The 21,449-nt window shown below is 51.7% G+C and overlaps 2 protein-coding genes across 2 annotated transcripts in view; both read left to right on the top strand.

Annotated features, from left to right (window-relative positions):
• The first annotated feature begins 3,817 nt into the window (after positions 1 to 3,817).
• SEMA4C (semaphorin 4C) lies at positions 3,818 to 10,697 on the top strand. Its single transcript, XM_007959446.2, has 14 exons — positions 3,818 to 3,926; positions 5,464 to 5,612; positions 6,008 to 6,070; positions 6,275 to 6,373; positions 6,476 to 6,572; positions 6,684 to 6,800; positions 6,895 to 7,046; positions 7,132 to 7,307; positions 7,711 to 7,855; positions 7,957 to 8,179; positions 8,298 to 8,410; positions 9,421 to 9,578; positions 9,666 to 9,736; positions 9,868 to 10,697. The coding sequence occupies exons 1-14, from the start codon at positions 3,818 to 3,820 to the stop codon at positions 10,695 to 10,697; spliced, it is 2,502 nt and encodes an 833-aa protein (XP_007957637.1).
• Positions 10,698 to 13,583: 2,886 nt separating this feature from the next.
• The window catches only part of ANKRD39 (ankyrin repeat domain 39), a 32,676-nt gene continuing 24,810 nt past the window's right edge, over positions 13,584 to 21,449 (top strand). The window contains exon 1 of the mRNA XM_007959445.1: positions 13,584 to 13,683. Within this exon, the coding sequence (XP_007957636.1) occupies positions 13,584 to 13,683 (100 nt within the window). The remainder of the gene's footprint in view (positions 13,684 to 21,449) is intronic.

Genomic DNA, 21,449 nt, shown 5'->3' with positions numbered 1-21,449 from the left:
TTCTGAGACTCCTTTTATGTATAAAGTAAGAGAAACAATTCCTAGTTATTAAAGTGTTGACATGAGGGTGGAGTAAGGAAATGTCTCTGGAGGCAGGTTGCAAAGTCTGAAGCTCAAAACAAATATGAGAGGCATTTGCATACAGTTTATTTCTCCATGTAAATAGACAAAAGTTCTAATCAAGACCACTCACACCTTTTCCCTCCTGGCAAGCTGAAGCCTAGAGCCTACTGTCTTGCTCCATGCTGATTGTTAACTGGCTTTCCCTCTATCTCTACCATCTCCAAGGCCACAGGTTTTTTTTTTTTTTTTTTTTTTTTTTTCGTTTTGTTTTTTGTGGAAAGGGGCTGGGAAATGTGGCTTTGGCCAGCTTGGGAGAAGGAGCCTTTATATGTACCAGCAAAGGCCCGATTGTTACTGAAACCAAACTGGACTGCTTTTCCCAATTATCTCCACTACTCTTCTGGTCTCTGATTTTCTGATGCCAAGTTTTAACCCAGAACAAAAGCTGCTGTCGGGGCTGATTTATAATCCAGATCTGCTGACGAGCCTAAAATGCTCCCTCTCTCAAGGACTGCACTCTTAAAGTCACCACTGAAGTCTTCCAGACTTCAGGCCCCTTCATCTCTTCCCTTTGCCTGTAGCCAGGAACTGGCATCTGTCTCCAGGTGCCTATGCGGTGGCCTCCCTGAGGCTTCTCTGTCCACCTGCAGACAGACCAGTTGGCAGGGAGGACACGCCAGCACCGCCCCGGAGCTGGAGCTACGCTTACATCTAGGAGCGCTGTGGGCGGAGGCTGGCTGTTCTGCAGGTAGTGGTTCTTACCCAGCGTGGTCCCCCTCAGCCCTTTTCATCTGAACATCAGGGCTTATGCCACTTGTTAATCAGCTTTCCCAGCATCATTTCCTGGGGCTACTTTGGACAACAGGAGTCAAGGGTTGCCTCCACAAGGAGCTAGGGGCTTTGGCTGGTGCGTGAGAATCAAGAGACAGACTCTCCGGAGATTAGGATCATCCTGGTTGGTGCAGCTCTTTCCCTTCTGAGAGAAGGAAACAGTGGGCATTGGGGCAAAGAAACGGGGAAGAATTTTGGTCCAGCAGATAGACCACTCTGGCCCTCTCAGAAGAGGCCCCGGTTTCCCCTGCATCCTTCCCTCGGATATTTTCTCTTCGGTGGTGGTTCGCCTGCGTTCGTCCTTCTAACCCGAAATTGGGGAGCCCTTCAGCCCTATCCCCGACCCTAGCAGTCCAGCCCGCGGAAAGCCTTCGGGGGACACTTTGGAAAAACCGGTTAGTCCGATTCCCTATGGCAATGCCCGGGGTCCCTCCTCCGCCCCACCTCCTGGCGCTGTGGCGCAGACCTCGACTTGGAGGTGCGGGACTGCTGGGCACAGAACGGGGCGGGGGTCTGAGCCCCAGGGCGAGAGAGTGAGTGGCTCGGCGGGTCGCGGCGGGTCGCAGCCCCCTCCTGGGCGGGCCCTCGCGTCCCGCCCCCGGCCTCCGCTAGACCCCCCCCCCGCCTGACGTCAAGGGGAGGGGGCGGAGAGCAGCGGCCGCGGTGGAGAAAGAGCCGGCGTCCGCCGCTGTGGCGCGGGGAGCCCGAGCCTAGAGGCGGGTATCTGAGCCCGGACCGAGGCGGGAGGCGGGTGGGAGAGGAGCGGCGGAGGGCGGTGCAAAGGTAGGGGAGGACCGTGGTCGCTGCCAAACGCGAGGGCGGCGCCCAGGTTTTCGAGCCGTGCGTAAGAGGTGAGTGAGGTCGGGGCTGCGCGGGGCCGGGGCGTTGGGGCGCCGCGGCCGCCGCTTTGTCCCCCTGTTCGGTCAGGGGCCGCCGCACGCGCGAGAGGCAGGGTTTGGGGGCTCATGAAGAGGCAGTGGCGGAGACAGCTGTCTGCCTGAGAGCCTTCCTGCGGTCTCCGCGGGCTGTCTCGGAAAGCCGGGAAGAGCGGGGACGAGCTGTGCCTGCAGCCACAGGGTTCAGAGGGGCGAGCCAGTTAGGAGGATCAGGGCTAGGTGGAGTGGGGGGGTCCCTTCTCGCTCGTGCTGCCCGGCCCGTGGCCGGGATCCTCGCCAGGCCCCCGACTCTCCCACCCCCGACGGAAAGTTTGGGGCGGGCTTGGACTGAGGCCGATGTTGTGGGATCAGATTTCCCTGTCGTGGCCCCCTGTCCGCCTGCCCGTTCCGCTGGGGAGGCGGGTTGTCCCGGAAAGCCAGGTCCCCGATCCGAACTGGGCACCCTCTCCCTGGCTGGAGTGCTCGCCTGCAGGCACGGGAGCGCCTGTGTTCACTGTCGGCTGCTCTGGGGCCGGGGGCGGGGGGCACATTGCCTGGGCCCGGAGCCCCTCCACCTCCCACCCCCCGGAGGCTGCCCCTTTTTCCCCCTCACCCTAGGAGCTGGGGGTGGGGGCACCGCTGCACAGGCGGATCCTCGGAGCGTGCCGCGGGGTTCGGCTGGGGCCTGGACTGAGGGGCAGAAGGGAGAGCTGGGGGTGTGTTGGGATGGGTGGGGGATGAACTCAGCTCGGGCCCCCCGCCCTTCCCGCGCTGGGGTTCCGGGCCGACAGGGGGCGTCCGCAGGCCCGGCTCCGCCACGCTCCGGCGCCGCCGCTTTGTTTGCATTCAAATCCCCGGAGCTGGGGGAGGGGAGAGAACCGGGTGGTACCGGGGACGGGGTCTTGGCGGAGACCCTTTGTTGTGGGATGAGTAGGTTCCCAGCTTTTGTATCTCCGTGCCCAGCATTGGCGGTCGGGAACAGTGGCAGTCAATCCAGATGCCCTGCCCAGGTCAGGGTCCCGGGGGCGCAATCCCCGAGTTAGGAAGGTTCATCAGACTTGGGGGAGTGCTGCAGGCGCTGGCTTTGCTCGGTGTGTCCCTCTTGGTCCAAGAGGAGCCCCCTCCTACCCCTGCCTTCACCCCACACGTTCCATCTCCTGGCCTGTAAGCACAGCCAGGAGGGAGAGATTCCTGATTAGACCAGAGCCAGCTCTGTTCTCCAGCCGCCCCCTAGCCCGAGGGCTGAGTGTCTCCTAGAAGGCTGTTCAAGGAACAGGATGAGGCCCTGGTCATTTCCACGCCCATCCCACCCACTTCCTGCCTCCCTTCTTGGGCAACAAAGGGACCTCGGGAAGCTGGGCCCATTAGGCTCCTGGCTCAACTCTGGCCCTACCGATGTGGAACGGGGTTTTGGGCATTGCCCGAGGTATTGTCTACAATGGGGGAGGGGAGAGACTAGGGCCAGTACCTCCACACGCCCTACCTCACCAAGCGCCCACTACGAGGTGCTTCCCACCCACCTCCAGCAGATGCCTCGTCACTGCACTAAGGGGTTTTCATCCCAGAATTAGGTCTTGGCTCTGGCTGGAGCCCCACTGGAGGCAGGTCTTGCTTCCTGAGGTTATTTTAAGAAATTCTGAAACCTTTTAGGTCTGGGGTGGGAGAAGGGGTCCCTCTTTTTATTTTTTTTAAACAACTTCCTGCTGAGTTGGGAAGAGCCTGGAGGCCAGAGAGGACTTGGTGTAGTCTGGGAGATGGGAAGTGTCCACTCCTCCAGCTGACTCAGATCCTACATGCCCCCCCACCCAGAGATCCCAATCTTTTGGGGGCTGAAGCCAGGTGAAGAGGGTGTTTAGGCTTCCCTCCAAGGATAGTGGTGAAGGGGAGACCCAAGGGGCTCTTGGGAAAGCTAATCAGGTGTTCTGTCAATGCCTGACAGTGGGCTTGTGTGGGCCCCCTTCCAGACTGTTTTCTGTGGCTGTGGTTCTGACCCTTTCTTTTCCCTCAGCAGGGCAACTGGCCTGGAGTTTAGAGTTGGGGTGTGTGCCATGGCCCCACACTGGGCTGTCTGGCTGCTGGCAGCAGGGCTGTGGGGCCTTGGCATTGGGGCTGAGGTGTGGTGGAACCTTGTGCCCAGGAAGACAGTATCCTCTGGGGGTGAGTGCCTAAAATCGTGAGGAGGGAGATCGGAGAGTGGGAAGGCAGGAATGATGGCTGGGAGAAGAGGATGTTTTTAGCGCGTGCAGGGGCTGCTAAGGAATTGCCCACCAGAAGGTGGCTTTATTTCCTATCAGACTTAAGGCTCACCAATGTGTGTGGAACAGCTTTCTAAGAAACCTGAGAGTGTGGCAACAGGGACTCAAAACTGGTAGCACAGGTCAGGACTGGGATTTGCCTCCTTCTTACACTTAGATGGCTCTGGGAAGTCTCTTACCAACTCCCCATCCCCACTCCTGGCTGCTCATGCAAGAGAGAGAGAGACCATTCTGCATCTTTTGCCCCATGCCTTCTTGAATTGTCACTAGCACTAGGAGGTCAAAGAAACAAACCAGAATCATGACAGGAATGAACAGTAGGGTCTGATCTCCTCTGGAATCTTTCTAGCTCTAACCCTTTGCCCCTAGGATCCCCCTTATGAACCCTAACAAACACTTCTCTTCTCCTGCCCTGATACTCTTACCCGACAGTGGCCCTAGATGGGTATGTGTATGTTCGTTAGCTTGCATGGGGGCGGACAGAGCAGATTTGCAGTCCTCCTCTTGCACACACCTGTACAAAGAAGTGATGTCAGGTGTTTGTATGATCTCTGCACTCTAGGGACCCTGGGATGAGCTCACCTCCCACAGGCTCCACACAGGTGCTAATGAAACCCTCCCATGCTGGCCTGTATCTGGGATTATCATTGGCTTTAAAGACTAAAGCTGGTTTTGGGGGACCCTGAGGACAGGTTGCAACTATTTGGGGGCTAACGTAGAAATGGCATGACTCTGTGACTGCTGTAGTGCCTGCTGCCCTGCATGCTGGATGGCAGCGTGGCTTCCCACCTCTGAGGCTTCAATAGCCACCCACCATCCCTCCCAGTCCTTGGTCCCTGAACCTCTGGCTTCCCTTGCCCTTCCTGTGCCTGCATCTCTGGGCTGCTTGGACAGCCTAATTTGGGTCCTGCTAGAATGCAGAGTTTCCACAGGCAAAGAGGGTTCACAACTGTTCTGTATTTCCTGCCTTGCTTGACCAGGGGCCAGGGCCTTAGCTGGATTCCGACATGGGTAGTGGATAGCAGTGCAAAGAAGGAAATAGCCGAGGAAGTTGGGAGGGGGAAGAGCCCCACTCTGGGGCCGGAGGTGCTGCTGACCCTGAGAGTGAGAGCCATCAGTCTGATGGCTTCCTCTGGCCGGAAGCTGTGGCTGAGATATTCTTCCTTCCTCTTTGCCAGCCCGGATTTGCCCCCTCCCAGGGCTGGGAAAGGCCAAGAAGGCTCGGGTGGAGCTGTCACAGCTGAAGAGCTACTCAAAAAATGCCTTCATTGCCACTCACAGGACTTAGCTGGCATCACTAGTGGGGTGCTGGCTTGGATATGGAGGGTTGCGGTCATTGAGCCTAGGAAGCCATTGTGAAGGGGAAGTCTAGTTCTGGCGGGTGGCCGGAGCCTGTACCTAACCCCTTCCGCCCTGCTCAACCCTTCCCTGTCCTGCAGAGCTGGCAACAGTGGTGCGGCGGTTCTCACAAACGGGCATCCAAGACTTCCTGACACTGACCCTGACTGAGCGGACGGGGCTTCTGTACGTGGGGGCCCGGGAGGCCCTGTTTGCTTTCAGCGTGGAGGCCCTGGAGCTGCAAGGAGTGGTGAGAGGTGGGGAAGTGGGAGGCACACAGGTGGGATGAGAGAAGGCAGGACCCAGAGGGGCTTTGCTTGACAGGTTATCCCCTCAGCCCAGCTCCCCCTTCCCTATCCTGTCCTTCTCCCCTGTTGAAATCTCACTCACCTTCCAAGGCCAGCCATCTAGTCAGACTTACTACATTGCTCCTCCCTCTCCATCCACTTTGTAACACTTACTGGATTCTGCTATCATCGGCCACTGAGGCTTCTGTGTGCTCTATTAAAATAAGCCCCCCCCCCAGAGAATGGGGACCGTGTGTCTTCTCACTTGGTGTGCCCCAGATTGCTACTTCAGGCCATGTCATGGCATATGCTCGGTACATGCCTGTGATTTGCTGACCTGTCCCCTCCTTGTCTCCAGATCTCATGGGAGGCCCCAGCTGAGAAGAAGGTTGAGTGTATCCAGAAAGGGAAGAGTAACCAGGTGAGTGCTGGGGCACTGCTGGGAAGGGCAGAGCCCTGGTGCTTCCCACTGGCATGTCTCATGTCCCGTGCACTCTCCCCAACACTTTAGGGGCCCCAGCTCTCCCCTTGTTCTAATACTAGTCTCAGTCTCATTCTTGTCTGTTACGTCCCCATGTCTTGAATCCCTTGTACTCTCACCAACTGGATACCTTTCTCCCCCCAGACGGAGTGTTTCAACTTCATCCGCTTCCTGCAGCCCTACAACACATCCCATCTCTATGTCTGTGGTACCTACGCCTTCCAGCCCAAGTGCACCTACATTGTGAGTGCAGCTCCCCTTTTCCGTCCATCTCTGGACTCCCGGGCCCCTTGAGGTTTTTCCCCTTCTGTGTGTCAATCTCACCATCTCTCTCCCTGCCTCTAGGACACATTTACCTTCTCTTTGGAGCGTGGAGAGTTTGAGGATGGGAAGGGAAAGTGTCCCTATGACCCAGCTAAGGGCCATACTGGCCTCCTTGTGGGTAAGTGGTCCCGCACAGGCTGGGGGAGTCCCCCGAGGGATTTGTCCCACTCGTTGGTCTGAGTGTGTCTTTAGCTCACTCCCAATCTGGCTGACCCTTTGTTTCCTATAGACGGTGAGCTGTATTCGGCAACATTCAACAACTTCCTGGGCACAGAGCCTGTTATCCTACGTAACATGGGGCCCCACTACTCCATGAAGACAGAGTATTTGGCCTTTTGGCTCAATGGTGAGCCCTGAAGAGCTGTTTTGGGGACTGGGGATGTGGGAGGGATTGTGAGTGTCCCAAAACTCCACCACTGACCCTTCTCCCCTTCCCATAGAGCCTCACTTTGTAGGCTCTGCTTATGTGCCAGAGAGCGTGGGGAGCTTCACCGGTGACGATGACAAGATATACTTCTTCTTCAGTGAGCGAGCAGTGGAATATGACTGCTATGCTGAGCAGGTGGTGGCTCGGGTAGCCCGGGTCTGCAAGGTATAGAACCCTCCCCGTTGTTGGGCCCTGGGAGCCCCCCTGACATGGCGAGGCTGACTGCCAGCGTCATCTTGCTATCTGCTAGGGAGACCTAGGGGGTGCACGGACCCTGCAGAGGAAGTGGACCACATTCCTGAAGGCACGGCTGGTGTGCTCTGCTCCTGACTGGCAGCTGCATTTCAATCAGCTACAGGCACTGCACACCCTGCAGGACACCTCTTGGCACAACACCACCTTCTTTGGGGTTTTTCGGGCACGATGGTGAGTTGGTCAGGATGGGTAGGAACAGGTTGGCGGGTGTGAGGACCTGGACTCGGCCTCTTAGTCCGTTATCCGGAGGCCAAGGAGGATGCTGATCACCTGCCCCTTTTCAAGGCTCACTGGGAGGTGGACAGTGCCCTGTCTTGGGTGGCACTTTAGAGCCTGAAAGGCCAGTGATCTACTTCTAAGAAATCAGCATTGAAAACTCTAGAGTACAGTTCTGCTCCAACACACACAGGATCACCATGAGTTGGAATCGACTTAACAATAACTAAAAACATTCTCATGCCTCTGATTGTTTTGCGTGGGTTCCTGCCTTACTGCTCCATTCCCTGAGCTACAGTGAGGTGGAACAAGATGAGTGGCAGGCCTGAGCCTTGGAGTCCCTCTCTCCCTGCTGCAGGGGTGATGTGGACCTGTCAGCAGTCTGTGAGTACCAGTTGGAAGAGATCCAGAGGGTGTTCGAGGGCCCCTACAAGGAATACCGTGAGCAAGCACAGAAGTGGAGCCGTTACACCGACCCAGTTCCCAGCCCACGTCCTGGCTCGGTGAGTCATTGAGGGCAGGGATATGGGCCCCCTGTTCTTAGCAGCAGTGCCAGCCTTGCCCAAACTGACTGGCTCTCCTCCCCACACCTTACATCCCCCAGTGCATAAATAACTGGCACCGCCGCCATGGCTACACCAGTTCTCTGGAGCTGCCTGACAACACACTCAACTTTATCAAGAAGCACCCGCTGATGGAGGAGCAGGTGGGGCCTCGGTGGGGTCGCCCCCTGCTCGTGAAGAAGGACACTAACTTCACCCACTTGGTAGCTGACCAGGTTACAGGGCTTGATGGAACCACCTACACAGTGCTATTCATTGGCACAGGTATAGCACATGGATGTGTGGGCATGGCCAATGGAAGCTGTATGAAGTCCTGTGGGGCTGGAGCAGGGAGGTCTGGAGATGCCCTCCTACCCTCTCACATCCTTGACCCCACCTTCAGGAGACGGCTGGCTGCTCAAGGCTGTGAGCCGGGGACCCTGGGTCCACCTGATTGAGGAGCTGCAGGTGTTTGATCAGGAACCTATGGAAAGCCTGGTTCTGTCCCGGAGCAAGGTAGGAAGATTGCGGCCCCCACTCCACCACCTTCCAGAATTTCTTCTTGTCTCCCTCCCTATGCCCTGTCTGCCTTTCCCCAGTCTAGTTTGTGTGATTGGCTAGGACAAGGATAGGGAAGCAGTGTGCACATACCTCTGTGAGCTTAAGGCATGTTCCCGGAAATAAGAGCACTAAGTAATCCGTGTTCCACAGGGTCATTATATATAGCCCAGTCCCTCTGGGGATGTGTTCCTGGAATTGAGCATTGCCAGCGGCTGTGACGTTTCTGTCAAACCCCCGAAGTTGTGCCGGTCACTCTGGCTACAGCCTTTTCCTGCAGCTGATCATTCATTGCACTGCTGGCCAATCCTCCCGGGCTGCTGTGATGTTAAGGTGTCCTTCTGCACCCACTCAGAGTTTTTCTACCAATCTCCAAGTACTTGCTCATCCTGACCCTCCCTTTATATGACCATTTCCCTGAAGTGCTTGCAAAAGATACTCTTTCCTGGCAGGTTTGTGGCACCCTCTCAACTATCATTTGCTCACCTTTTATCAACTATTGTGATTCAAAATTGTTCCCCAGAACATGACATAATGGCAGAAAGAAAGACTGGTTGAATAAACACAGAGATAGGCAAGTACCATTCAAACAGGAAAACTGCTTATGCTGTGCTAGTGCTATTGTGTGGGCTAAGGGCGTTGAGAAAAATAGATTTCCTGCACTATTCATACGGTAATGGATTGTGTATGTGTGTGAATGTGATTAGACTGCTCAGCCTCACAGGTGTGTTGTTAGTTTCTAATAAGGTCATGTCAATAAGGTGCTTAGGATTGCGTGTGGCTTGTTGTAAGCCCTGAGTGCATTGCTTGGTTCTTAGAATCTTGCTTCCTCATCAGTACTGCCTTCTTCCTCCTTTTACCATCATGCTCCCCTCTGAAGGCCTAAGCTCCCACACTATGTCCTAGTCTGGCTGCATCTCAGGGGCAGCACAGGCTGACCCTCCCTCTTGCCCTTGATTCTCCTGCAGAAGCTGCTCTTTGCAGGTTCCCACTCACAGCTGGTCCAGTTGCCCCTGGCCCACTGCGTGAAGTACCGCTCCTGTGCAGACTGTGTCCTTGCACGGGACCCCTACTGCGCCTGGAACATCAACACCAGCCGCTGCGTAACCCCTGGTGGCCACTCTGGGTGAGTTGGCCTTTGCATGTGCCAAGATGAGGGAGGAGGGCAGGATGGTTGGAGCCGAGATCCTGACGGATCCTGCTTCTTCTGCAGATCTCTGCTGATTCAGCACGTGACAATCTTAGATACCTCGGCCATTTGTAACCTTCGTGGCACTAAGAAAGGTGAGATGTCTTATTTGTCCCCCTTCTGAGGGAGTGGCCCTAGGTCAGAGATGAAGTACCCACATCGCCCCTTGGCCCTAGTTAGTTCCTGCACTAACTTTATGTACCCTCTTTTTCTCTCTGCCTTGTAGTCAGGCTCACTCCCAAAAATATCACAGTGGTGGCGGGCACGGACCTGGTGCTGCCCTGCCGCCTCTCTTCCAACCTGGCTCATGCCCGCTGGACTTTTGGTGACCGGGACTTGCCCTTGGAACAGCCTGGCTCCTTCCTCTATGATGCCCGACTCCAGGCCCTAGTGGTGATGGCTGCCCAGCCCCGCCATGCTGGGGCCTACCATTGCTTTTCGGAGGAGCAGGGGGCTCGACTGGCTGCCGAAGGCTACCTTGTGGCTGTGGTGGCAGGCCCATCAGTGACCCTGGAGGCCCGGGCTCCCCTGGAAAATCTGGGACTGGTATGGCTGGCTGTGGTGGCCCTGGGGGCCGTGTGCCTGGTGCTGCTGCTGCTTGTTTTGTCACTGCGCCGGCGGCTGCGTGAGGAGCTGGAAAAAGGTGCCAAGGCGGCTGAGAGGACCCTGGTATACCCTCTGGAGCTGCCCAAAGAGCCCACCAGTCCTCCCTTCCGGCCTGGCCCTGAGACGGATGAGAAACTTTGGGATCCCGTTGGCTACTATTACTCAGATGGCTCCCTCAAGATTGTGCCTGGTCACGCCCGGTGCCAGCCTGGGGGTGGGCCCCCATCTCCACCGCCTGGCATCCCGGGCCAGCCCTTGCCTTCTCCAACTCGGCTTCATCTGGGGGGTGGGCGGAACTCAAATGCCAATGGTTATGTGCGCTTACAACTAGGAGGGGAGGACCGGGGAGGGCTTGGGCATCCGCTGCCTGAGCTCGCTGATGAACTGAGACGCAAACTGCAGCAGCGCCAGCCACTGCCTGACTCCAACCCCGAGGAGTCCTCAGTATGAGGCGAACCCCCCCACCACGTTGGGGGGGCGGCGTGGGAGGTGCAGCTCCCACTTTTGCACAGGCACCAGCTACCTCAGGGACATGGCACGGGCACCTACTCTGCCTGGGACAGACCCTGCCCAGCACTCGCCCGGCCATAAGGACCTGCTCTGCTCAGCATGGGCACTGCCACTTGGTGTGGCTCACCAGGTCACCAGACACAGAGGGTATCTTCCTCCTCTCTGTGAGGGGCTGTGAATCACGGACACATGGGACCCCAACAGCCAAAACTTTTCAAGGCAGAAGTTCGAGATGTGGGTGTGTTTGTTCATATATATATGTGGGTGTTTGCACGTGTGTGTGACATGGCCTTCCTGTTTCTGTCAAGTCTTCCCTTGGCCTGGGGTCCTCCTGGTGAGTCTTTTGGAGCTATGAAGGGGAAGGGGTCGTACCACTTTGCCTCTTCTGCCCCCACCTGTCCCAAGTATGGGCCAGGGATGTACATATGGGGGTGGGGTGGGCAGGGTGCTATGCCCCTTTGGGGGAGTTCAGGGCTCAGGGGTGGGCCTAGTCCTGCTCCTAGGGCTGTGAATGTTTTCAGGGTGGGGGGGAGGGGGATGGAGCCTCCTGTGTGTTTGGGGGAAGGGTGGGAGGGGCTTCCCACTTGGCCCCTGGGGTTCAGTGGTATTTTATACTTGTCCTCCCTTAAGGGGCTGGGAAAGGTTGTGGGGGGAGGGGAGGGAGAAAGGGTGAGTATGCTGTGGATCTGGCATATCCTCTCCCAGCCGTAGGAGGAGGAGGGCTTCTAACAGTGTAACTTATTGTGTCCCCGCGTATTTATTTGTTGTAAATATTTGAGTATTTTTATATTGACAAATAAAATGGAGAAAATGATAGCGTTGCTGTGATGGGACTAAGTAAGACATATGGGCTAAAACCTGGATGTTAAGAGGGAAGTTTCCCTGTGGAATAAGCTAGGTTGAACTGGGTTCCCCTAACGGTTCCAGGGCAGCCAGCTGTACTGTGGTTCCTGCCTGCTTGTGCCCTTCTTAAGAAGGAAACAGCCCAGGCTCCAGTATTTTCCCACAGTGGTGGCTATAGGGCTGGGAACCAGACCTCTGCCACAGCCTCTTGGGAGCCAGCCTTTGGCTTCTGGCCAAAGGGAGAAGTCAGAACATTGGGAGTCAAGGAGGAGGAGCTGCCTTCCCAGAAGTTTGTGAGGGGGCCAAAGAAGGGGAACTTCCTAGAAGCAGTTTAAGGATGGTGGACTGGGTACTTGGTTGTGTAAGGTTTGGGCTCCCAACTAGCTTAAAAAACAAAACCTCAACTGCTGTCCAGTCGATTAAACTCAGCAACCCCTCCTTGGGTTTTCAAAGTGGTATCTCTACGGAAATGGATTGCCCAATCTTCCCGCCGAGGAGTGGCTGGTGGTTCTGGTTAGCAGTCAAATGCCTTAGACACTACGCCACCAACTAGCTTGGGAGGAATTTCCACCAGGAGTGTTGAATCCTTTAATGCCCCAGCTACATGGGGAATGGGGAGCTCTGGTGGCACAATAGAGCATTTGGCTTCTAACCAAAAGGTCAGTGGTTTGAACCCAGCAGCCAAGGGAACTTCCGTAAAGATTTACAGCCTTGGAAACCCTGTAGGGCAGTCCTACTCTGTCCTATAGGGTCGCTACTGAGTCAGAGTTAACTCCATGGCAGTGGGCTTGGTTTTGTTTTTTACATGGAAGTGTGGAACTTGCCTCCACTGCCACCTAATGTCCATCAAGCTATTGTCCTAGTGAGAGAGTAGTAGTACAGGGAGGGGCCAGATCTTTCTAAGAAAAACAACCTTGTCTGGATTCTGTTTAACTCGTCCACCATTTCTCATTGCCTCTGAGATGGAGGGAGCCAGAGCCAAGTACCCCTATACAAAGGTCAGGGTTCAGCGGGGGTCTTACTGTGACCTGAAAGGTTACACTGCCCTCCATCTCCTAAAATAGAATAAGGCTGGAATAGTGCTGATTTGAGTAAGCTCTACTTTGTGTGGGAGCTCTGGTAGCATAGTGGCTAAGGCACTTGACTGCTCACCAGATGGCTGGTGGTTCAAACCCATCAGCCACTCCCCGGAAGGAAGGTTGGGCAATCCTACTTCCGTAGTGAAACTGCCTCGGAAACCCAAGGAGGGGTCGCTATGAGTCAGGGATGACTCGACGGCACATAACAACATAACAACAACTACTTTGTGTATGGTCAGTAGACATAATCCAGAGGCTGTTTGATAAATGAAGATTTATTCCATAAACTAAGCGTCTACTGTGGGAGTTGAGGATACGGCCTTGTGCTTTGGCTCTGCTTACGAGCGCGTTTCTTCCAGTGATGGCAAGTTACAGCCAGCTGCTCTTTACAAATAGGCCGGGACGTGGGGGAAGGGGGAAAGCGAATCATGGAGTCCACCGGCGACCCCAGGGCGGTAACGGGGTAACGGGAAAGGGGCCTGGGGGCCTCTGGAGGACTCAGTTCTGGCGAACGTAACAAATGTTTCCGGCTGGGCCTACCCACCCGGTCCTCACACTCTACTAGGTCAGACGGCCAGGCCAGCTCTCCCTCAAATTGTCTTGAGAGAGAGCGCCAAGATGAGAGCTTCCTCGCTTCCTTCTTCTGTTTATCCTCTGCTGTCCTCTAGTGGCTGCCTTTAGGCACGGGCCCAGCGCAACAAGTCCCGCCCCTGCCGCCTCGATTGGTTTTCGCATTAAGGCCTAGACTTTGTGATTGGTTGGCTCCAGTAGGGTCGCGGGATTAGGAGGACAATCGCGGACGCCGAGTGGTCAGATCTGGGTCCGCCGGGAGGACAGTGTACTGGCCCCGCCCCCAGAAGACCTGTTCTCAATTAATACTTGGTACCCGGACGTCCAGGCCCGGATGGCAGAACCTCACTCCTGCGCGGACGATCCCTGCTGCTCCCACCAAAATGCGGTGCCCAGCGTGCACCAGACGCTGGAGGAGATGGACTTCGAGAGAGGTGAGGCGGGCGCCGCGGCCAGACCTGAGTTCCGCCAGAACTCCCTTCAGAGGCTGTGACGAGGGAGTTATTGGCTCGCCCCTCACCGGCGACTGAGTTTCATTGACACCGGGCAAAGGAGGTGGGAGGTGGCTGCTAATGGGAGACAACCGAGGGTCCGCTATTGTGCCTGGGCAGGACGAGGCCGAGCTCCTCAAAACCAGTGCGATTGAGCCTATTCCGACTGATGCGACCCCATGTGTCAGAACAGAGCTGTGCTTCACAGGGTTCAGTGGCTGATTTGTCAGAAGACCACCAGGCCTTTTCTTTCGAAGCACCTGTGGGTGGACAGGGACCATCAGCTTTTTGGTTAGCAGTTTAGTGCGTTAACCGTTTGCACCACCCGGGGACTCTGGTGGGCTCCTAGCTTCCTGGTTATGGACAGCCTGCACCGGAAGGGCTAGGCTGTTAAGAGACCTCATCTGCATCATCTGAAATGCAGGTGGGAAAGTGAAGCATTGGTTTGGGTAACTTTCCCTAGTAGCAGCGTTGGGCCTGACTCCTACCTTTGTGTGAATCAGGGACAACACTCAAGCCTGCTCAGATATTTGAGGAGCAGTAAAGCAGGATCTGCAACTAGTTGGAATGTTGCACCCATCCTGAGGGAATGGTACTTTAGACCTTGGGGGCTGTGCGGTGGAGGAAACCAACACTTGCTGAGCCTCAGTGTACATGTTTTAAATGTGGCAAAGAGCTATAGATAGCTCTCGAGGTAGGTGATGTTATCCCTGCTTATGGGGCCCAGAGAGGGAACTATTTTTCTCCAGGTTATGCCAGGATTATGCTGGAACCAAGAAAAGCTGGAACCTGGGAACCACTGTGTTATTCATCTCTCAGTGCAGAGGCAGCTTATGAAGTAATACCACTGTTAATTGGTAGATGCTACTGCTTTACGTATGCTAACATTTAACTGTTAGAATCAAATGGCTCTCATCTGCCTACTTCCCGCCACCTTTACTAGCATCCTCTGGCCTACTAATGTGTATAACTCCCTCATAGGTCTTCCTGCTGCCATTCTTGCCCTCCTACAATGTATTTTCCTCCTAAACAGCAGCCAGAGTAACCTTTTGAAAATGTTAACAATCATTTCACTTCTCATTGCTTTTAAAATAGATACAGTTTTCTATCATGGTCTGTATAGCTTAGCTTGACCCTTGCTAACTTTATACCCTCAATTCATTTCTTACTTTTTTTTTTTCTCCAGTCACTAAATTTCAGCCACACTCGCCCCTGTTTGGTTTTTCAAACATGTAAGACCTTTTCCTGACTTAAGGCCATTACAATGGATGTAGGATTATTACTTCCTACATCCATCAGGTTTCAGCTCAAGGTGTCCTCAGAGAGACCCTCCCTGAACATCCATTCCAATGGTTCTCAACTAGGCACAATTTTGCACCTTAAGGGACTTTGGCAATCCCTAGAAACGTTTTTGTTATTGTAACTGGGAGGGTGCTGCTAGCATCTAGTAGGTAGAGACTAAAGCCCATTGCTGTCTAGTTCATTCTGACTCATAGCACATCATACTGACCCCTCTGGGGCATAGTAGAACTGCCCCGTAGGGTTTCCAAGGCTGTAATCTTTCTGGAAGCAGACAGCCACATCTTTCTCCTGCATAGCAGCTGGTGCATTCGAACCACAAACCTTTTGGTTACAGCAGCTGAGCACTTAACTCGGTCACCAGAGTTCCGTGGGTAGAGACTAGGGATGCTGCAACTATCCTGCAATGCACAGGACACCTCAAAATGTCAGTAGTGCTGCTATTCAGATTTAAAAAAAAAAAAAGCCCTAACATATCCAAAGTAGAAGGAGCTCTGGTGGCACAGTGGTAAAGGCATTTGGCTGTTGACCAGAAGGTCAGCTTTTCAAACCCACCAGTTTTTCTATAGGAGGAAAATGAGGCAATCTACTTCTGTAAGGATTTCTAGCCTTTGAAACCTATGGGTTGCTACAAGTCAGAATCTATTTGATAGCAGTGGGTTTGGTTTAGTGAGCTCTGGTGGCACTGTGGTTAAGGCATTGGTTGCTAACCAGAAGGTCAGTGGTTCAAATCCCACAGTTACTCTGTGGGAGAAAGGTGAGGCAATCTGCTTCTGTAAAGATTTTACAGCCTTAATCCTATGGGGGTTACTATGTGTCTGAATTGACTTGATGGCAGTGAGTTTGAGTTTGGTTTGATGTCTAAAATAGGGCCTCTTCCCCTTCAGGTTATGCTGTGTGGTAGTTAAAGTTATGTGTCAACTTGGCTGGGTCTGGTTTTGAGTGGCTGGGCAGTTGGATGTAGTTATTCCCCATGATGAGATTGGTAATCAGCTCCATGGAATCTATGGGAGCAGCTGAGTAGCTGCCTTGGGGATGTGGTCTCCTTCCAGTACATAAGGAGACGTTTTAAGAAAGGTCTCTTCAGCTTTTTGGCATGCTTGGATGCTATACATAGCCAAATCTTCATTCATCAGCCTGCCATGTTTCCTGCCGATCTTGGGATTGTCTCTGGACTTGAACCATGTTGCCTACCATGTTGTTTGCTAATCTTGGGACCATGCCATTTTATTTGAAGACCTTGGGTTTTGTCAGCCTCAGCAGCCAGGGACTGCCTGAGTGAAGAGACACCTGCAGCTTCATTGGGCCGGGAGCAAGAGACAGCTGAAGCCAAAGGTTGAGGGGCTTTCACTCAGCCCCTAGAGCTGGCACTTTGAACTTGGACTTCTAGCCTCCTAAACTGTAAGAAAATAAATCCCTGCTTGTTAAAGCCATCCATTTGTGGTATTTTCTGTTAGAGTGGCACTAGAGAACCAAAACAGAATTTGGTACTGAGAGAGTGGGGCACTGCTGAAGATACCTAAAATGTAGAAACAGTGGAGTGTGTCCTTGACCCAAGATCCCTGTGCTGAGACCCCAGCAGAGACGGCAGCAGGAGTAAGAGACTGGCATGAGACAGCAACAGCATTCACAGCCCACAGAGCAAGAAGGCATGAAGATTGGCAGAGTGGGTTCCCTTAGGGCATTAATTGGCAGAAGCTGAGAGACCAAGGAAGAGGGAAACAGAGCTACCTTAGCCTCAAAGGGTAGGACTATAGCCTCTGGGGGTGGAACCACCACAGCTTCTTAGGTTTCAAGAAGTCAGACCTTCACCAACTTGGTTCTGGAGTGTAGGGCTGCCATTAATGAGGGCCAGTGGGATGGGGCCATAGCCGCTGCCCAAAAGTGAGGGGACAAGGTTGCCATGCCCAGGGAGCAGAGGAACAGGCCTGCCTGGCCAAGGGGGTGAGGTCATCACTCAGATGAACTAGGGGACTGGAGATACCCAGTGAAGGAGATACGTACAGATGCCAAGTGACAAGGGGTAGAATTGTGGTAGTTAAGTTGTATGTCAGCTTGGCTGGGCCTGGTTTTGAGTGGTAGGGCGGCTGGCTATAGTTATTCCCCATGATGAGACTGATAACTCCATGGTGAAATCTAGTGGAACAGCTGAGTAGCTGCCGTGAAACCAAAAAAAACCTCACTGCCGTCAAGTCAGTTGACTCATAGCGACCCTTCCTTGGGTTTCTGAGGCGGTATCTCTACGGAAGTAGATTGCCCACTCTTCCTTCTGAGGAGTGGCTGGTGTGTTTGAATCGCCGGCCTTCTGGATAGCAGTCAAATGCCTTAGGCACTACGTCACCAGAGGTTCCCAGTAGCTGCCTTAGGGATGTGTATTAGAAGAAGCATTGAGAAAGGTCTCTGAACTTCTTGGCATACTTAGACCCTGCATGTAGTGAGTCTTCATTCATCAGTCTGCCATGTTACCTGATGATCTTGGGACTGTCTCTGGACTGGAACTAGTAGCCTGCCATGTTGTTTGCTAATCTTAGGACTGTGCCATTTTATTTGTTGACCTTGGGTTTGTCAGTTTCAGCAGCCAGCAGCAGCCTGAGTGAAAAGACATCTCCAGCTTTAGCAGGCTGGGAGCAAGAGGCAGAGCTGAAGCCCAAGGTCGAGGGGCTTTCACCCAGCCCCTAGAGCTGGCACTTTGAACTCAAGACTTCTAGCCTCCTAAACTGTAAGAGACTAAATTCCTGTTTGTTTCAAACCACCTATTTATGGTATTTTCTGTTAGAGCAGCACTAGAGAACCAAAACATGCTGCTTTATCACCTTCCTTGTCTATTTTCCAGACATGTGAAAGATTCTTATCTATTTTATTATAGTTTTTTTTTTTTTTTGCTTCAAGTCACAGTTTCTTACATCCCATCATTTCTTTTTCTGGGTTCATTTTCCTTCTTTCTGAAGCTTACCCTTTGATAGTTCATTCAGCAAAGAAGAATTTCTTCTCCCTCACTCTGAATGATATTACATTGATATAAAATACTAAACCAAACCAAACTCACTGCTGTCGAGTTGATTCTGACTCATAGCGACCCCTCCTTGGGTTTCTGAGGAGGTATCTTTACGGACGTAAATTGTCCAATCTTCCTTCTGAGGAGTGGCTGGTGGATTTGAACCGCCAGTCTTCTGGTTTAGCAGTCAAGTGCCTTAGGCACTATGCCACCAGAGCACCCTAAATATTAGGCTGACAATTATTTTTCCCTCTCAGTCCTTTAAAAATATTATTCTTTTATCTTCTGGTATCTGCTACTGCTGCTAAGAAGTTCCTGGTAGTTTGATTGCTAGTCTTAAGCAAAAACAAAACAAAACAAAACCTGATACTGTCTAGTCGATTCCAACCCTATGAGTTGTTGCTTGTAGGTGTGTGATAATTTTTTCTTTTTGGTAACTTTTAAAATGTTCATTCTTGATACTCACTTGTTTCACCATGCTAGAATTGCTTTTGTTGGAGCTCTGGTAGCATAGTGGCTAAGACACTTGCCTGCTAACCAGACAGCTGGCGATTCAAACCCACCAGCCACTCCTCGGAAGGAAGGTTGGGCAATCCTACTTTTGTAGTGATACTGCCTCGGAAACCCAAGGAGGGGTCGCTATGAGTCGGGGCCGACTCGACGGCAAAACAACAACAACAACAACAAAAATTGTTTTTGTTAGTCTTACTTGGGATTTAATGTGGTTTTTCATCTAAAGACTCACAAATATCTTTAATTCTGGATAATTCTCAGATGCTATCTCTTGAGACATTCCCTTTCCCCCATTCTCCCCAGTTTCTTTTCTTTCTCTGTTTTTGAACTCCTATTAGACATGTTGTTGTTGTTGTTATGTGCCATCAAGTCGGCCCCGACTCATAGCGACTATTAGACATAGATATTCTATCTTCTATGTTTCTTTCCCTTTTGACTGTTTCTCTCTTTACCATTTTCTGCTGCCTTCTGGATGATTTCCAAATCACTATTTTCTTTTCAACTATCTCAGCAAGACTGTTACTGTTTTTGTTTTATTTTATTGATACTACTTCTTTATTGATGTCTATTTCAGGTCTGCCTGTTGTTGCTGTTTTTTTAATCTTCTAATATTCTGTTGACTTGTGGATTCTGTTCTTTCATCTCTGAACATACTAAGCACTGTTGTGTTGAATGTTAGTCTTTTCCTGCATGTGCCATTATGGCTAATTTTAATTTATTTTTTTATTTTGTTTTTTATTGTGATTTGGGTGAAAGTTTACAGAGCAAATTCATCTTCCATACAGCAGTTCACATATACTTTGTCTTATGACATTGATTGCAATTCCACAATGCAACAGCTCTCTTCTTACTTCCTCCCCATAGTTACCTCTTCCCTGTGTCCTTCCCTCTCATGCACCCCTGCCCCCCGAGCCATCTCCTATTCATACAGAGCCCATCTGTTCTCCCGTGATTGATCTCCCCAAGGAGTGTATCTACCTAATGTAAATGTTCAGCTCATATGCCTATCTTTTGTTTGGCTGGAAGCCAGGAATGGGTTCAATTCCTGTGGTAAGGAGCTAGGGGCCATAGTCTCAGGGTTTCCACTAGGCTCTATCAGACCAGCAAATCTGGTCCCCTTTTTTTTTTTTTTTTTTTTTTTTTTTATGATTTTGAGTTTTGTTCCACATTGTTCTCCCACTCTATCCAGGGTCTCCTACATAGATCCCCCTCCGAGTGGTTGACATTGGTAGCCAGGGACCATCTAGTTCTTCTGGTCTCATAGTCATACAGGCTGAAGATCGCATGGTGTACCAGTCCCTTGGACTAATTGTTTCCATGCATCTTTGGTTTTCCTCATTCTTTGCTCTAGGCGAGGAGAGACCCATCGTTGCATCTAGATAGCTGTTTGCAAGCTTTTAAGATCCCAGTTGCTACTCACCAAAGCAAGATGTGGAACAATGTTTTTGTGTAGTATGTTATGCCAATTGAGCTTGATATCCCCGGTGACCATGGTCCTGAGCCCACAGGTCCAACTACTTGCTCCCTCCGGGTAGCTGGCTGTGGCCAAGTGACTACACCCTTGTCCTTTGTCAGCTCTACTATATACCTGGAAATTCTTACAGATCATACAAATACACTTGTAGAAACATTGTCTGCCAACCCCGTACATGGTCATTGGCACACTACCCACTGCATAGACATAACTCATTATTCAGCCTGTCTACCTGTCTACCCACCCGTATATCAATATTTGCCATCACCGACGACACAGTACTATATGTGCAAAGGGTTCATCTTTGTTATCTGTACCTTCCATGGACCTCTCTATGTCTTCTCCTTCCTCAATGCCATCATGTTGATCACACTCACATTTGGTACATTGCCCTCCCTTCCCTTCACTCAAATCAATACTTGCCTGTACCTGTCTAGCAGTGTTCCCTCCCCTCCCCTTTCACCCCTGGTAACCATCAAAGAAGATTTCTTCCCATATATAAACCTTTTCCTTGACTTTTTACAATAATGGACTAATAAATATTTGTCCTTCTGTGATTGACTTATTTCACTCAGCATAATGCCCTCCAACTTGATCCATGTTATGTGGTGTTTTGCAGATTCTAGGTTATTCTTTAGGGTTGCGTAGGATTCCCTTGTGTGTATGCACCATAGTTTGGTTATCCATTCTTCTGTTGATGGATACATACGTTGTTTCCATCTTTTTGCTATTGTAAATAGTATTGCAATGAACATGGGTGTGCATATATCTGTTCTTGTCCTGGCTCTCACTTCTTTAGGATATATACCTAGTAATGGGATTGCTGAGTCAAATGGTATTTCTAATTCCAACTTTTTAAGGAATCACCATACTGCTTTTCACAGTGGTTGTATCATTTGACAGTCCCACCAGCAGTGTACGAGAGTCCCACTCTCTCCATATCCTTGCTAGCGTTTGTTCTTTTCTGTCTTGTTGAACTTTGCTACTAGTGTTGGGGCAAGATGGTATCTCATTGTTGTTTTTATTTATTTTTCCTTTAATACATTTTATTGAAATATAATTTATGTACAGTGAAATACACAAAACTAAAGTGACATGGATCAGTGCATTTTATTTTTTTGCAGTGTTCCCTCCCCTCCTCTCCTTCCCTAGTAACCAACAAAGTTTCCTTTCATATATAAACCTTTCCTTGACTTTTTACAATAATGAACTAATACTATATTTGTCCTTCTGTGATTGACTTATTTCACTCAGCATGATATGATGTCCTTCAAGTTCATCCGTGTTATGCAGTGTTTCACAGATGCTATGTTATTCTTCAGTGTTGTCTAGTATTCTGTTGTACGTATGTACCATAGTTTGGTTATCCATTCTGTTGATGGGCACCGAGGTTGTTTCCATCTTTTGGCTATTGTAAATAGTGCTGCA

This window comes from Orycteropus afer, unplaced genomic scaffold (genome assembly GCF_000298275.1).
Source record: "Orycteropus afer afer isolate SDZICR_OR568_19922 unplaced genomic scaffold, OryAfe1.0 scaffold00017, whole genome shotgun sequence".
Taxonomy (NCBI): Eukaryota; Metazoa; Chordata; class Mammalia; order Tubulidentata; family Orycteropodidae; genus Orycteropus; species Orycteropus afer.
Note: the sequence above shows the minus strand (reverse complement) of the source record. Positions and strands in the feature narration are given on the sequence as shown.

Coding starts and splice junctions, on each gene's coding strand:
- SEMA4C (XM_007959446.2), top strand. CDS start 3,818: ATGGCCCCACACTGGGCTGTCTGGCTGCTGGCAGCAGGGCTGTGGGGC. Junction 6,071..6,274: donor AGAAAGGGAAGAGTAACCAG/GTGAGTGCTGGG, acceptor TTCTCCCCCCAG/ACGGAGTGTTTCAACTTCAT. Junction 8,180..8,297: donor AGTGCTATTCATTGGCACAG/GTATAGCACATG, acceptor CCCCACCTTCAG/GAGACGGCTGGCTGCTCAAG.